The 17,632-nt window shown below is 36.5% G+C and overlaps 1 protein-coding gene across 1 annotated transcript in view; it reads right to left on the bottom strand.

Moving 5' to 3' along the window:
• The window catches only part of GRIK2 (glutamate ionotropic receptor kainate type subunit 2), a 633,736-nt gene that overhangs the window by 23,207 nt on the left and 592,897 nt on the right, over positions 1–17,632 (bottom strand). Inside the window, exon 15 of the mRNA XM_004605692.2 lies at positions 17,083–17,308. Coding sequence (XP_004605749.1) covers positions 17,083–17,308 — 226 coding nt within the window. The remainder of the gene's footprint in view (positions 1–17,082; positions 17,309–17,632) is intronic.

Raw genomic sequence — 17,632 nt, 5'->3', positions numbered from 1 at the left:
AGTAAGGAACAAATGAGATTACAGATAATTTCAGCATCTGGCAATGCTGATGCCCTTCATCCTCTTAGCTGACATACTGGCACATAATATTAAAGTTGTGAGGAACTAAGAAATGATGAAACACACCACTAGGTTATAGCTAAAGATAGAGATTTTAATGAGACCTTTCAATCACATTCCATCATTTTTACTAAACTGAACACAGTAAAGCAAAATAACACCAAGGGATCCTGATATATGCTTTCTAGACTGCAACTTTTCTACCAACTCATACATTACAGTATGGACCTAGTTCTCCAATGTGTAATATGTACTGAGAATTTGAATGACAGAGGCCAAGAACACTTTTACTATGGATGATCATGAGGAAATCAATGCAGCTAAAAATGCCATTAAGTACTCATCCCTGTTTTGATGAGCACATTATCACCTATGATGATAGGGACTTATATGTGGTGAGTTATGAGCAAGATAGGGAACAGGGTGATGGTTCAAACCATTGAGTAAATGCTTTTCTTGCTGGTGGTCAAGAGTTGCCTTAGAACAACAACCAGGAGTACCCAAACCCAGCAAGTAGAGCAGAAAAACCAAACAAACAATAGAAATAGAAAACATGCAAGATAGTTACTGAACATACAAAAATTTTATAGTATTTCAAATGCACTAGTAAAAACTACTGTGATATCTTGTTGTTTTTCTTTGCTCTTATTCTAGTCAGAACTTTGGTTTCCCTTCCCAATTCTTTTGAATGGAACAAGAAATTTGGTTGACTTATTAACTAAGAACATCCACAGCACAAGCTGACGTACAGTGAATACCATATTAAATCAGCATTGATACAGTCAAGCAAGCTATGAAAAGGATTTAATGATACCCCAGGCTTAATTAAACTCAAATATGCTTACTTAGCATTTACTTTCACCTCATTGTTGATTGCTCCACTAAGGTGTTTTTCTGCAAACCAAAGTTCCTTATTTAATAGCTTATATCGGAATCATTCAGCAATTTCACAGCACAGTTTGGGCAGTTATCAACAGGAGTGATGAGTGGTAATATGATCTCTTAGATGAATCACCTAGGACAGGCCTCATGGTCTAAAAAAAAATTTATGAACTTTCAGAGTTAAAAAGGCAAATGTATAAAAATTTAAAAAACATTTCTTATTTCTCAGGGCTAAAGAATACAGCGGGAAAGTTTGCTTTGAACATTGTCAAGGCAGTTTCAATGCCCTGTACTTCAGTACTTCATATGGTTCCCTGAAGCTGCCAAGAGTGATCTCTAAGAATAGTCTGGGGAAAGCTCTGAGCACTAGCAGGTATCAGCCTCCCACCTGGTGTGCTGGTGTGCATGTGTGTGTGTGTGTGTGTGTGTGTGTGTGTGTGTGTGTGTGTGTGTGTGTATTATATGTTACATCACAAATATTTAGACTTTTTTAAATTTCAAGATAGATATGGCATTTTCTGTTTAAACTCATTCTTAACAGCATTTGCCTCTAAGATATATGAAAATTTAAGCAAAACTTAAACTAAAAAAATAAAGGTTGTTCCTATCTTTGATCACACTCTCAAGATTAGGAAAAAATGAAATTTTCATTATGGCTATAATTTAGCCAAAATTTCATTATGGCTAAAATTTCATTATGGCTGCACCTACAAACTCAAAATTATGAGGTTTTTTGGGAACACAATTGTATTTCTATAACCTGAACCAATATTGGTCTGCTTTCCATACAAATATTTATCTTATTTATAATTGCTGGGAAAACTTCAAATTTTAAGCAGAACTCATCTCCAGCAAGAGAAATAAAGTTGTGTGTTCTGCCTTTCTAGACACTACCAAAGAGCCAACAGCATTTGTCAGCAAGCTGTATTATGTTGCCTTAAGTTCTGATGAACTGGAGCGATAGCACAGCAGGTAGGGTGTTTGCCTTGCACGCAGCTGACCCACGTTGGATTCCTCCTTCCCTCTTGGAGAGCATGGTAAGCTACTGAGTGTATCCCACCCGCAGGACAGAGCCTGGCAAACTACCCATGGTATACTCAATATGCCAAAAACAGTAACAACAAGTCTCACAATGGAGATGTTAATGGTGCCTGCTCAAGCAAATCAATGAACAATGGGATGACAAGTGCTATAATTGCTGGGAAAAGAGCAAGCATCTAAAATATTATTTTTAGATACATTTACGTTTTTAGTTTTTGATGAAAGATGTTAAATTATGTAAATATATCACAATGATATAATAATCTTCCACATGTTTGATGAATACTGGTTAAAAAGACAAAGCAAAAAGAGGAGCAGTAGCAAGGCGTGGGGCAGCAGCTCAGACCCAGAGGCCCCCTCTGTATCACAGATGCCCAGATAAGCATCAGGTGAGAGGGGAAAACTCCCATGATTTTTAGAAGCATTTATCTGGCAATGGGACTTGAACTGTGACTTCAGGATAGGTGCCAATGTGTGGCCTCACCCCCCTTCAGGTAGACCTTCAGGGGTGGAGGGGGCATGGCTTCCTGAGTGGCGTCGCTCACTCAGCCACCAGTTAATCTCCCCTTCCATATTGCATTGGGCCCACATGTTGGCCTCCTGCACCAAACTCTCAGAGGGCAGCCTGACTATCCAGCCACATATAGTCCATTAGCTCCTACTCCATTCAATATAACCCCAGAATTCACAAAAATAATGGTAAACATAAGAATCAATAAAATCCAAATCTAAAAGTAATAATAAATTCAGGCCAAGGAACACTTCCCCTAAATCAGTATTAGTGGTCCCATGCAAGCCACACAGGAACACCAAAGTGAGAGGTAGTATCCTTGAAGAGGAAAGAAGAGACCACCATCTACTGAACTCCCCCAGAGTCCTCCCTGGCAGAGAGAGGGGGACAGTAATAGTGTGCTGGAAGGATCCATTTCCAGACTACCATGGGAATCCCTGGGAAGCAGCACACCCTTAGGAGTGAATAATAAGAGCTTTGAAGCCCCAACAAGGAATAACCCTATAAATAAAGTCTTTGATAAAGAATTCAGAGACAAAAAGGTGAAGATTTTGAATGATCTCAAAGAAAGTGTAATAAACATCAAATAAAGTATAGGCAGAAATGAAAGACACAGTGTAACATACTGCCAATAAAATACAGAAGGAAATGAGAGATGAAATAAAACTACAAACAGAAATGCATTAATAAAAAATTTGGTAGAAGAAATTTAAAAAAATCAATGGGTACCCTCAATAGTATACAACAGCTGAAGACATAATAAATGAGTTTGAAGATGAGATGCAGAAACCTCCACACAAGAACAGAAGATGGGGGAAAGACCTCAAATAGTGCAAGGGAATGTGGAAGATTATTATATCATTGTGATATATTTACATAATTTTACATCTTTCATCAAAAACTAAAAATGTAAATGTATCTAAAAACTATGGGATAAATTAAGCAGAACAACATGAGAATAATTGAAGTTCTAGAGGCACAGGGAGGCAACCAAAATGAAGTGGTAACAGTTAAAGAGATCATTGCTGAAAAGTTTCCAGAGATGTAGAATGCGTATTCAAGAAGCCCAACTGGTAGCAGCTGAAGGAGATAATAGTAAAAAGACTCCAAGACATAACTTAATCAGAACGATAAATGCCATAGATAGAGATGCAATACTGCAAGCAGCAAGATCAAACAAGGAAATCACATACAAAAAGCATCCTTTAAAATTACAGCACACTTATGAGACAAAACCCTCTGGGCCTGAAAACAATGGTGGGATATAGTGAAAATACTCAATGAAATGAATGTCTCACCAAAAATACTTTACCCAGCTGTCCTCTCATTCAGATTTGAAGGAAATACACAGAACTTAATGGATAAACAACAGCTCAGAGACTTTATGAACTCAAAACCAAATTTAAAGGAAGGACAGAAGGGGCTAATTTAAGATAAAACAAACCCAACAAAACAACAAACTTCTACAGAAAGGTGGCATAAAACCCTATGACAATAATCTCTCTCAGTGCCAACAGTCTAAATGCAGCAATTAATAGACAAAGAGTGGCACAATTTATTAAAAAATATGAGTCCAACATACTGCTGCATACAAAAACCACATTGAACAGTCAGAGTAAACACACACTCAAAGTCAAAGTCTGAAAAAAAAATCCTTCAAGCAAACAGTTCCTTCGTGGGGTGCACATACTAGTATCTGACAACATAGATTTCAGGCTGAAAAGGTTAAAAGGGACAGTGAAAGCCATTTCTTAAGAATCAAGGGATATATACATTAGGAATAAATTATGCTACTAAACATATACAAATCCAGTGAGGCTGGCAAAATACTTAAAACAGCTGCTTTAAGGAGGACACTGGTAGCAGCAGTATAGTAGTTGGAGACTTAAACATTGTTTTTTCACCTCTTGATAGCAACAAGACTAACACTTAACAAGGAAATACTGGCTTTGAAGGAAAAAATGAAAGAAAGAGGGTGATTCATCCCCCAAGAGCCGAGCACACATTCTTCTCCAGTGCACATGGAACATTCTGCAAGATAGACTCATGTTGGGCCATATAACATATGTCAATAAAATCAAAAGATATAAATTCATTAACTATCTCTTCAGACCACAATGCACTGAAAATAGAAGTTAATCATGCGTAGAAACAGAAAATCAAATCAAACATCTGGAAACTCAACAGCTTACTACTGAACAACCAGTGAGTGAGGGGGATATCAAAGAAAAAACCTAAAGATTCCTGGGAAAAAAAGGTGCTACCAGAACTTGTGAGACATAGCAAAGGCAGTATTAAGAAGAAAATTTATAGCTCTGTAAGCATTCAACAGTAAGGATGAAAGGACTGACTTCAGGGCTCCTCCGCTCCTGAATGGCCATCATCTTGGAGGCACACGAACCAATTTCATAACCCAGTGGCTTCTTGCAGAAATGCCTCTAGACTGTGAACTAAGCTATGGCCCCGTGCCACCGTGGCAGGGGAAAGGTTTTTGTCCTTCAGCCTTCCCTTTCGGCAGTGATGGTGACCACCATCTTTTAGAGCCAATAGACAGAGGTATGAGCTTGCAGTGATGGGGGCACAAGGGAAATCTCAGGTTGGGGGCCAGTACCGGGGCTGTTCCCCACCCAGTCGAGACCAAGAGCGGCCACCCATGAACAGCTCCTCTGCTCCTTAACGGCTATGATCCTGGAGGCACACAAACCAATTTCATAACCCAGCAGCTTCTGGCAGAAATTTCTCTGGACTTAATTACTAAAATACCAGAAATCCAAAACCACGTGGCCACTATCGTGGCCCCATGACCTCATGTGCTCTTCATTCTTTTTTTTTTTTTTTTTTTTTTTTTTTTGCTTTTTGGGTCACACCCAGCGATGCTCAGGGGTTACTCCTGGCTCTGCACTCAGGAATTACTCCTGGCGGTGCTTGGGGGACCATATGGGATGCCGGGGATCGAACCCGGGTCGGCCGCATGCAAGGCAAACGCCCTACCCGCTGTGCTATCGCTCCGGCCCCGTGCTCTTCATTCTTAGCAATGGAAAACACAATTATCAAATGATGTCTTTTCGGCATTTCTGATTGTTTGGGGGAAATTCCAAATAACAATAGTGAGTTTTCTGTTGAAACATTGGATATAATTGAAGTAAAGAGAGAGTAAAGTGAAAACTATCAGCCACACAGTCAGGATGGGGGTAGGATGGGAGGTAAACTAGGGTTCTTGGTGGTGGAACATGTGCACTGGTGAAGGGGTGGGTGTTTGATCATTGTATGACTGAGACTTAAATCTGAAAGCTTTGTAACGTTCTCACAGTGATTCAATAATAAAAAATAAAGAAAAAAGACACAGCTTAAGATCTTGGAAAATGACCAACAAAAGGAGCCTAAACCAGGCAGGAGGAAGGAAACAATAAAAATTAGAGCAGAAATCAATGAGCTGAAAAGCCCCCCAAAAATTCTAAAGATCAATGAAACTAAAAGCCATTTTTTCTGAAAATATAAGCAAGATTAATAAACCACTAGCAAGACTCACAAAGAAAGATAAAGACTAGTAATAAACAAAATAACAAATGTAAAGGGGGACATCACAACAGAAACCACAGAAATTCAAATGATCATCAGATATTACTTTGAGTTGTTATGCCATAAAACAAGAGAACGTGGAAGAAATTTAAATTTCTGGATTCCTATAACCTCCAAAGACCAAACCAAAAAGATATAGAATTCCTGAACAAACCTCTCACTATTAAGGTAATTGAAACAGTAAGCAAAGGACTTCCCCAAAATAAAAGCCCAGTTCCAGATAGATTCACTAGTAAATTCTTCCAAATCTACTGCCAGTCCTTTTCAAGCTTTTCCAGGAAATTTTCCATAAATCTTCAAAAAGTTTCTATGAAGCAAATATCGCCTTGATATGAAAAGAAGACAGAGACACCAGAGAGAGAGAGAGAGACAGAGACAGAGACAGAGACACAGAGACAGAGAATTACAGGAAGATATCCTGATGAGCACAGATGCAAAGATTCTCAACAAAATACTAGCAAATAGTATTTTGTTCCAATGGCACATCACAAAAGATCATAGAACATGACCAAGTAGGATTCATTACATGGTTTAACATCAGCTAGTCAATCAAGATAATATTATTAACACTGTAGCACTGTTATCCCATTGTTCATCAATTTGCTCGAGTGGGCACCAGTAACATCTCCATTGTAAGACTTGTTACTTTTTTGGTATATCTAATACACCACGGGTAGCTTGCCATGTTCTGGCTTGCGGGTGGGATATTCTTGGTAGCTTGCCAGGCTTTCCAAGAGGGACAAAGGAATTTAACTCAGGACGGCCGCATGCAAGGCAAACACCCTACCTGCTGTGGTATTGCTCCAGTCCCAACATCATATCAATAAGAAAAAATCACATCAATAGATGCATAGAAAGCATTTGATAAGATCCAGCACCTGTTTATTATTAAAAATCTCAAAAATAGAAGTTGAAGAACTTTCTTCAACAGAATTAAAGACATCAACCACAAGCCCAGAGAAAATATTGGGAAAAACTAAAAGACTTCCTTCAAAGATTGTACACTCTCACCACTTCTATTATATATAGTACTAGAAGCACTTGCCAAAGCAGTTAGGGTAGAAAAAATATCCTACGGGGGATCTCTATATAGGAAAGAAAGAAATTAAAAATTCACTCTTTGGTGATGAATGTCACTGTCACTGTCACTGTCATCCTGTTGCTCATTGATTTGCTCGAGCAGGCACCATTAATATCTCCATTGTGAGACTTGTTACTGTTTTTGTAATATAGAATATGCCATGGATAGCTTGCCAGGCTCTGCCATGCGGGAGAGATACCCTCGGTAGCTTAACGGGCTCTCTGAGAGAGGCAAAGGAATTGAACCCGGGTCGGCTGTGTGCAAGGCAAATGCCCTATTTGCTGCACTATCGCTCTAGCCTGTTGCAGATGACATGATACTATATTTAGAGAACCCTAAAATCTGTACCAAAAAGCTCCTAGGGACAATAGATTTGTATAGTAAAATGGCAGGCTAAAATATCAATACCCCAAAGCCCAGCTTTCCAATATGCAAATAACGAAAGTGAAGAAAGTGATACATAAAAATAATCCTCTTCACAATTGCGCCACAGAATATCAAGTACCACAGAATAAGCTTAACTAAGGACATAAAGGACTTTTATATCTACAAAGAAAACTAAGAAAAGTTACAAAAATACAAGTAGACATAAGGAAATGGAAATATATCCCCTGCTATTGGATTAAGAAAATTAACATGGTCAAAATGGAAATAATCCCCATGCATTATACACAGATTCAATGCAGTCTCTATAAGGATATCATGACATTTTTCGAAGAAATAGATCAAACATTCCTGAAATTCATATGGAACAATAAACCCCCATGAATAGCTTAAGAAATCCTTGGGGAAATGAAGATGGATGTCATCATCTCCCCAACTTCAAACTGTAATACAAAACAGTAGTAATTAAAATAGCATGGCATTGGTCTAGAAACAGACCCACAGATCAATGGAACAGAGTTGGATATTCTGTCACAAGTTCTCAAATATATCATCACTTAATCTTTGATAAGGTGGAAGATATATGAAGTGGAGCAAGGAAAACTTCTTTAACAAGTGGTGCTAGGAAAACTGGACAGTGCAAGTAAAAAGGTGAACTCTGCCCTCTACCTAACAGCATGCATAAAAATCAAATTTAAATGGATTAAAGACCTCAACATCAGACCTGATTCCATAAAGTACATGGAAGAAAACACAAACAGAACTCTCTCGGACACTGAAGCTAAAGGCATCTTCAAAGTGAAACACCACAAACCAAGCAAGCCTAAGCAAAGATAAACAAATGGGACTACATTAATCTAATAAACATCTGTGTCTCCAAAAACACAGTGACCAAGATACAATGACAATTCATGGAATGGGAAATATTATTCATAAAATACCCATCTGATAAAGGGTTAATATCAAAGATATACAAGACACTGGTATATTTTTACAAGAGAAAAACCATCCAGTCCCATTAAAAAATGAAGAGAAGAAATAAACAGAAACTCTCTCGAAGAAGAAATACAACTGGCCAAAAGGTACTTGAAAAAATGATCTGCATCACTAATCATCAGGGAGATGCAAATCAAAACAACAATGAGATATCATCTCACACCACAGAGACTGGCACACACAAAAAAGAACCAGTTCTGGCACGATATGGGGAGAAAGGGACTATCCTTCATTGTTGATGGGAATATCGACTTGTTCAACCTTTAGGGAAAACAATATGAGCATTCTGCAAAAAAGCTAGAAATTGAGCTTCCTTATGACCCAGCTATATCACTTCTGGCAATATATCCTTGGATCCAAAAATGCACAGCAGAAAAACCATCTGCACTTCTATTTTTATTGCAGCAATATTCACAATAGTCAGAATCTGGAAACAACCTGATTGCCCCAGAATAGAGGACTGGATAAAGAACCTATGGTACATCTACACAATGGAATATCACACAGCTGTTAGGAAAAATGAAGCCATGAAATTTGCTTATAAATGGATGGACATGGAGACTATCATGCTGAATTTAATGAGTCAGATGGAAGATAGAGAATGACTGCATTCTTCTGTCTGATATTAAAAAAAAAAGCACGATGAGACTTATATTAAAGGACAGGAAAAACAGGGGTTAATGGTTGGAAATTCCACAAAATTTCCACAAGTGTGTATATGTATAGGGAGGAATGGGGGGGGGGGTCAACAGTATGACAATATACTTGAAAATAATCACTCTTAATGTTGAAAGTAGACAAAAATATATACATGATTTCAGTATCTGTGTGGTGAAACATAGTTACCAAAATGAGAGAGATAGATAAATAGATAGAGAGAGAGAGAAAGAGAGATAGATAGATAGATAGATAGATAGATAGATAGATAGATAGATAGATAGATAGATAGATAGATAGATACAGAGAGACAGACAGATAGACAAACCTACCATAGAGCTGGCTTGGGGGGCGGGGGTGGGGGTGGATTTGCAGGGGCTAGGAGGGAAACTGGTGACAATGGTGCTGGAAAGTATATACTGGTAGAGAATGGGTGTTGGAACATTGTATAAGGACTGAAAACCAACCGTGAACAATTCTGTGATGCTCTATCTCACAGTGGTTCAATTAATAGAAAAAAACGAAAGAAAAGAAAATACAACTTGGGGTAACCAAAATGAAAAAAGAAAAGAAAAAAGAGCATGTAGCAACAAGGGAAATGTCAGTTCTGATGTTAGTTGAAAATTTATATGAAAGTCAGAATCTTATTCAAATACTAGAGTTGTATGTCATTGGGTTTATTGATGACTAAATATAAATAATATGTGAGATTGTATTTCTAGCAATGTTATTCTACAGAAAACCATAGATTGCTGCCTGAAATCTTATAAGAAATATTTGAAAGAATTAAGAATGAAATACATATATTTAGATTAACTTCTTTGAGGTTATATGAATTTAAAATGTGCAGAATTTTCCTTCTTAAACACATTTTAATGGTATATTAGATTACAAATGAACAAAACGTAAATTTTGTTTGTTTTCTGAGCCACACTCTGTGGTGCTTATTGCTCTGTACTCTGGGACAGGACCCAGCAAACTAAGCAGTATCTCTCTGACTTTAAATGAAAATTTGCTAAAGTTAATAACTTTGTGTTAACCAAATCAAGGAGAAGAAAATAACCTATCTGAGCAGAGAAAGTATGTTCCAATATCTGCAGATGAGTGATTTGAAGATTTGTTAGAGTAGAGGCAGTGTGGCCTATCAACTCTATAAGAAACAAAAAGAACTATTTCATGTGTCTAAAGAAAAACAAAGAAACCTTGAGACTTCAACCCAGGCAACCTGCTACTACCAGGTTCATTATTGTAACTTGGAAAGTAAGCTTCACTCAGCTACTGCAGCAAACTCAGTAAATAGAGCCTTGTTTTCTTTTCTTTCTTTCCCAAGTTCCTGAAACAAGCAGGTAGTTTCCTTACTTTTCTTCTTTTTTAAGCCCAAATTACATACTAAGTCACCTGCCCCCTATGTGTATAATTAGACCTTAATGATATCTGTTATGTATGAGCAAGCACATTGTTCTTACTTGTATCCAGAACTTTAGCACCACCACAATTATGCTTCAGGCCAAATTCCTTCCTTAAATTTTAAGACTTAATCCTCTAAAAAGTCCTTACCAACAAACCCAGGGTGTGACTCTCTCCTAAAAGGGCTCATATATGTGAACCTTATATGTGATTGTACTAAGTACAAACCTTGCATAATATATGTGATCCCTAAACGCAGAGCCAGGAGTAAGACCTGAACACAAACATGTCCGTGCCTGCCCCTCCCCCACCCAAACCATGCAAACATCAAAAGAAGGAGCATACTGCTATCCAGACCTCATCCCTGAGAAGTGCGTCCCTCAAGCCTCCACTTTAGATCTTTTGTTATACTTGAAGCCTGGGATATCAACCTCAGATTGTAACTGAACAACCACTAATTGTAACTAAGGCTAAATTCAGTTCTTCAGAAAGACTATGTACCTGGTTCCTTCAGCTGGAGGCTATTTTCACGCATTTTTTTCTGGACCCTGTAGAGTAAATTTCCTACACTGAACAGAAACTTGCTTGGTGAGGTAAGTGATTATTTTCCTTGAAACTCGTAGGTGCCCAGGGACTAGACAGGGGTCTTTCCTTTTTCTCTGGCCTCTGCTGGTCTGATCTCTGATATCATTTTAATTTTGATAAACTTAAATTATTATTTTCAAACTTATAAGTTTAATATATAAAATTAATACAGTTTTTATGATAAAAATGCATGCTAATGAATTCAAATTGAATATTTGTGGCAGCAAATATAAAAATGAAATGTGCCAAAATATCCTTACTGACCTATAATTTTAATGTAACGAGGTGTTAGTCAGTTCTCTGAATAATATTTAATAAATCATACAGCAAGATTCCAAAAATCTTCATGGATTTTCAGTTTATTTTAATGCAAACAACTAATATAGTATACTATTGCACTGTATTAATCTGCCCTCTTCAAAAGAATGATTCTACTTAGAAATATAATCCAACCTGATTTCTTAAAGTTTCTCTTGTGAGTGACCTTGCCAATATCAGTATTTTCTGCAATAACTCAATTTTCTTCAGAAGGGCAAATGATCTGATCAGCCAAGAGTCGAATAGATAAAAGGGGAACATCCTAAGGCTATAGTTTAATTTGTTTTGTTCTCCCATCTTATCTCTAAGATAAGCTTAAAATTTGAGAGCTAGAATTCCAAATGCTTTGCACTGTAGTTTTATTAAAGTTGTTTTAAAATACTTTATATATGATATATTTATAATTAGTTTGGATGTTCTTTAATAAATCTATATCTTTAGTAAACAATTTTATGAATGAAAAGAATTCAAAATTGCTATTTAATGTTACATGACAATTTTCTTAGAACTTTCTTTAACTTTATTTTTATTTTTTATTTTTTTTTTGCTTTTTGGATCACACCCAGCGATGCTCAGGGGTTACTCCTGGCTTTGCACTCAGGAATTGCTCCTGGCAGTGCTTGGGGGACCATATGGGATGCCGGGGATCGAACCCAGGTCGGCCGCATGCAGGGCAAACGCCCTACCCATTGTGCTATGGCTCCAGCCCCACTTTCTTTAACTTTAAATATTTTTCACATCTGAAATATCCTAGCAGGTTTTTGAAATATTTGATATATACTATTTTGATTAATTTTTAACAAGTATTTCCTCACAATATAATAGTGACATTTCTGATAAGCTCCTACATTTTATTTGCAAGCAAAACAAAATAATGAAGTATAAATAAAATGATCTATTTCAGATTTTTAGATTATGAATGTTGTAATGTAATAAAAAAAATTGCTAGAGTTCAAAGTTCTCACACATTCTCCCCAAATTAGTTCTTACCACTCAATGATTAGAATTATGCAGCTCTTGTTACTTAATTGGAGTACTCAAGCTTGTTTAATGATGTTATTGTACTATATAGCATAGCATGTTGGTGTCAGGGATGTGCCCAAATTATAGAACACATCTTTTGCATGAAGCAGACTATGGCTTTGCTACCTAGCTCTCTATGACCAGACCTAAAACTGTTCAGAATGGCCATGCTGGCCCCTGAGCACTGCTAGGATTGCCTACCTCCCAATAAAAGCATTAAGGCCATGCTTAGCATTTGTTCTAAAGTTATTTGTTTTGTCCTTCAGAAATACTCTTGCACTGTCATATTTCCAGGTATAATTAAATCAATCAATGCATAGTAATTGAGAGTTCACATAGTATAGCAATTGCTATGTGAGCTGACAACAAGAGACAGAAAAAAAAAGTAATTCTGCCTTATCTGTGGAATATAAAATAACAGAGTAGGAGACTAACACCCAAGAATAGTAGAAATAAGTACCAGGAGGTTGTCTCCATGGCTTGGAAGCTGGCCTCACATCCTGGGGGAAAAGGCAGTTCAGATAGAGAAGGGAACATCAAGTAAGCTCTGGTTGGAGGACCCACTCGGGAGGGGAGATGCGTGCTGAAAGTCCACTATAGATTGAACAGGATGGCCACTCAATACCCCTATTGTGGATGACAACACCCAAAAGGAGAGAGAGAGAGAGAGAGAGAGAGAGAGAGAGAGAGAGAGAGAGAGAGAGAGAGAGAACAAAAGGGAATGCCCTGCCACAGAGGCAGGGGGGGTGAGGTTGGGAGGTGGGAGGGATACTGGGTTCACTGTGGTGGAGAATGGACACTGGTGGAGGAAGGGGTGCTCGAACATTGTATGAGGGAAACTCAAGTATGAAAATATGTAAATCTGTTACTGTACCCTCATGGTGACTCACTAGTTAATAAAAAATAAATTTTAAAAAATTCTGCCTTAATTCAGAAAATGTAATTCATCACTAGGTGGTAAGAACACAATAAAATGTTATAGCTGCTTTCAGAAACAACAGAAAGATGCATTATTTTACTTCAGCTTTTTCTGTGTGTAACTGTAATGCAAAGGAAACACAAGAAAGTTACCTCTCATAAGTGTTTAAGGTTGTATGGTACTAAAAGTACATTAGTTCTCGGACTGGAACAATAGCACAGTGGGTAAAGCATTTGCCTTGCTAGCAGCCAACCCGGATTGGAGTCATCCATCCCTCTCGGAGAGCCCAGCAAGCTACTGAGAGTATCCCGCCCACAAGGCAGAGCCTGACAGGCTACCCGTGGTGTATTTGATATGCCAAAAACAGTAACAAGTCTCTCAATGGAGACGTTTCTGGTGTTCTCTTGAGCAAATTGATGAACAATGGGATGACAGTGCTACAGTGCTACATTAGTTTTCAACATTCCTAGTATTTAAGAATGTGTGTGACTTTTACAACTTGTTTCTACACTCAGCTAACATTATTTATTCAAATGGTAATTTGTTCTTTTTATACCAATCTCTGAAAACTTAGAGAATATTATCTGGAAAAGATATTTTAGATATATTACTGAAACAGATTTTATATTTTTTATTATAATTCTCAATTTTACTAACTAGAAAAAAATTAGGAATAATAACTTTGAAGTGAATTGTCCAAGGACTCACTAAGTACAAAGGTTAAATGTAGAACTACAGAATGTATGTGTTCCTAAGAGTGAATGATGATGTTTTAAAACTGCCTATTGTCAATTTTTTAAAAAATACAATTAAAAATTACAAACATACATGTATAGTTGAAATTTTTATTATGATTTGCAATTATATAGTATGTAACATCATAAAATTGGTTTCATTGCATAATTCTTACCAAGAGAAAGAATTACACCAAGCAACTCTAACTGTGACTGGTGCTATCATTTTAACAAGACAAAACAATACAGAAACTTATAAATTCATTCATCCACATATTGTCATAGTGGAAAAAAGGTTTTGTGAGAGTCTTTCCCTGGAGATCCATTTTACAAGAAAAATTTAAAGCAATTACAGCATCAAATCAGACCATGCACTGGAAAGTTAAAACATATCAAAAATAACTTTTGCCCAATTAAGTTCTAAGCAACTGGGGTTGGGTTTTAACAGCACAATACACTGAATTAAGGATTTGCATTTGCATGTATTTTTAAAACTCTGTTTTGATCTGGTGGAGCTGTGACATCCCCTTTGGTGGTTTCTGTATTCAGGCTGGCTGTGTGGTCCTTTCATAGTGAGCCACTATGCCCAGAGGTATATTTTATTCTTCAATAATCATTTTATTAAAGTTGAAAATGAAGTTGGAGAAGGTTACATTATATAGTTCACCTCTTATTTCAGAAAGGCTTAGCTCTATTTACATACTTGGGGAATAAGTGCTCAAGGTTCTTATTTTTCTTCATCTCATCCTTTCATTATGATTATAAAATTATTATTCTGAGTAATCTGCATAAAATATTTATACAGCATACTATGATAATCTGTGGCATAATAGGTGCAATTGTCTTGAAATTCAAAGCCAGTTCAAACTATTTTAAAGAAAAATAAATACCAAAGATTGTATTAAATATAATAGGACTTAATGCTGAATTTTTGGTGGTTTGGAATCTAGAGAATTGAAATATGCTAGAAATTATTTCAAAATACAAACAATACTACATTTTATTGAATATTATGAAATATATTTTTATTAGTCTGTGCACAATTTTCTGTTATGTATGTTAGTCTATTTGAATGGCACTTCAAAACTAAAATTAATAAAATTAGTGAAACAAAATTAATAAAATGTGATTGCAAACAAATTGACATGTAACTATATCATTTATCGAATCAAACCATTTAGTTGATTGTGACCAATCATTGACAAATTTACATGGCTTAAAAAAATATAGCACTATTATTATTACCGTGATAGATCAGCGAGTAGCTATGGATGTTTTGTAGGCAATAGATGGGGGCAGGGGGTTGGTAATGTACTTTTGAGGAATAATAAAGTTTAAGAAGAGATTAACCATCCTTAAATTAGCTCAAATGTTGGAGACCACACTACTTTGTAAAACAAATTGGGCTCTTTGAAGAAAAACTGAAAAGGACATGAGGTTTAGAACTTATTCAAGTCCTTCAGTCCGAAGATTGTCTGGGACACCCCAGAAGTACTGGGGACAGGAGAACAGAAATGTTATTTTGTGTTCCAGACTTGAGAAACCATGTGCAGGATTGTATTCAGTGGTCCTTGTGAAACAATCTGTTTGTTTTCTAATGAAACTTGCCTTCTACATTCCATTGCTTGTGGCTCTCTCTGTCTCTCTCTGTGTGTCTGCCTGCCTCTGTCTGTCTGTCTGTCTCTCCCCCCAGCCCCATGGTATGAGAACACTTATAGAGACCCTAGAGTGCCCTTCCATGTGACAATACTACGGATTAACCAGGCTGTCACCTGATGATGAGTCTTGACCTCCAGCTTCCAAAACTGTCAGAAGTAATTGTCTGCTTTTTGTAAAACCACAGGTCTCTGGTTAAGCAGTATGAATGGACTAAAGCATTTTCTCTTAAAGCATTCTCTCTCACACTTCACTTCCCTAATCATAGCTTCTGAACAGAGAGCTTCCTTTTTTATCAGATTATTTTAAAAAATTAAATTGAACTCAACTAACTAACCAGATTACTTTCTAAACTCAGTATTACTAATTTTACCACATTTTCAAAGTCCCTTATGCCATAGAAGAAAACATATTGATAAGTTTTGAGGATTAGACCATCAATATTTGGGGAAGGCTGTTATAATGCCTGTGTCTACACATATGTACTGAGATATAATTTAATCATTCATAATTGGAGTAGATAAATATTAATATATATGATATTTGATAAATAAAAATAAATCAAAATTGCCACTGCTATCTTAGAAAATGTTATATTTTATTCCTTTATTATTACATACAAGAGATATCAGGGGCCAGAAATATAGTAAGTGTGTAGGATGCTTGCTCTTGCATGTGGCTGACATGAGTATGACCCTGAGTATCACATATGTTCCCTTGAGCTCCTCTGTGGAGAGAGCCAGGATTAAGTTCTGAGCATTGCCGGATGTGGCCCCACAACAAAACAAAACAACATGCTTGGCTATTAGAAATGCTAGATATGTTATTGGTAAACAGGCAGCAATATGAGTTTTCCCATAATTAAGGAAAAATGGAAAAATAAAATAATAAAAATAAATTTAGCTTTTCTTTTAGTCAATTTTCAAGATTAAATATACTTAAGGCAAAATATGAGAAAAATAGTTATAAAAGTAATTTAATGCATAAAACATTTTTCAAATGAAGGATTGTGAAGGTCCTTTAGGGCCAAGCTGTGGTATTTTTAAGCAGTGATACAGTAAAAAAATATCTACTGACCATTTTCGTAGTACATGTCCAAATTGCTTCCCTGATTTTATACAGTAATGGAATGTAGCAAAACACATTTGTTAAAAACAAAATTCCTAATGGCATATGGACACACTGTTTTTCCCCTTTCACAGCAGCTAAGATTAATGAAGAGAGAGTAAGAAACTGACAGAAAACCTACCCATGGGGGTGCCAACACCATAACCTTTGGAGTCTATAAGGCCGCCAATCTGTGTCAGGTTACAGTTCCGCTGGGTAACAAATTCAATGGTTGTTGATTCCATTAGGAAAGCATAATCAGAGGTGAGAACTCGCTGGATCCCTTCTTCATTACTTTTGACGAGTACTGACTGCCTCCTGCTACTCATAAAGGCCCACATTTTATCATAAGTGGAGATTTTTGATTTCTGGGAAAAAATAAAATACACAAGAAAGACATTTCTTAGTTTTCATGTAATCTTACACTAGTTCATTGGCTATATTTAGTTTACCCATAGCATTCTATTAATTAATAATAGTGATATCAAAATGAAAAAATCAAAATCTAAGATAAAAAGGCTTCTCACAGCAGTTCCTCATAATATTTTAGGCATTTATTTTTATTTATATAGCAAACATAAAATGTTTTAATGATAGTGCACAGCCAGTAAATTTTAAAAGGCAATAAAAAAGAGAAAATAAACAAGATCAATAAGAAGAGTTTTTCTGCCATATTTCATGTGGTATCTGAT

The sequence above is a fragment of the Sorex araneus genome, chromosome 4, assembly GCF_027595985.1.
Source record: "Sorex araneus isolate mSorAra2 chromosome 4, mSorAra2.pri, whole genome shotgun sequence".
NCBI classification, from domain to species: Eukaryota; Metazoa; Chordata; class Mammalia; order Eulipotyphla; family Soricidae; genus Sorex; species Sorex araneus.
The sequence above is the reverse complement of the archived record's forward strand: the minus strand, read 5'-3'. Positions and strand labels throughout refer to the sequence as shown.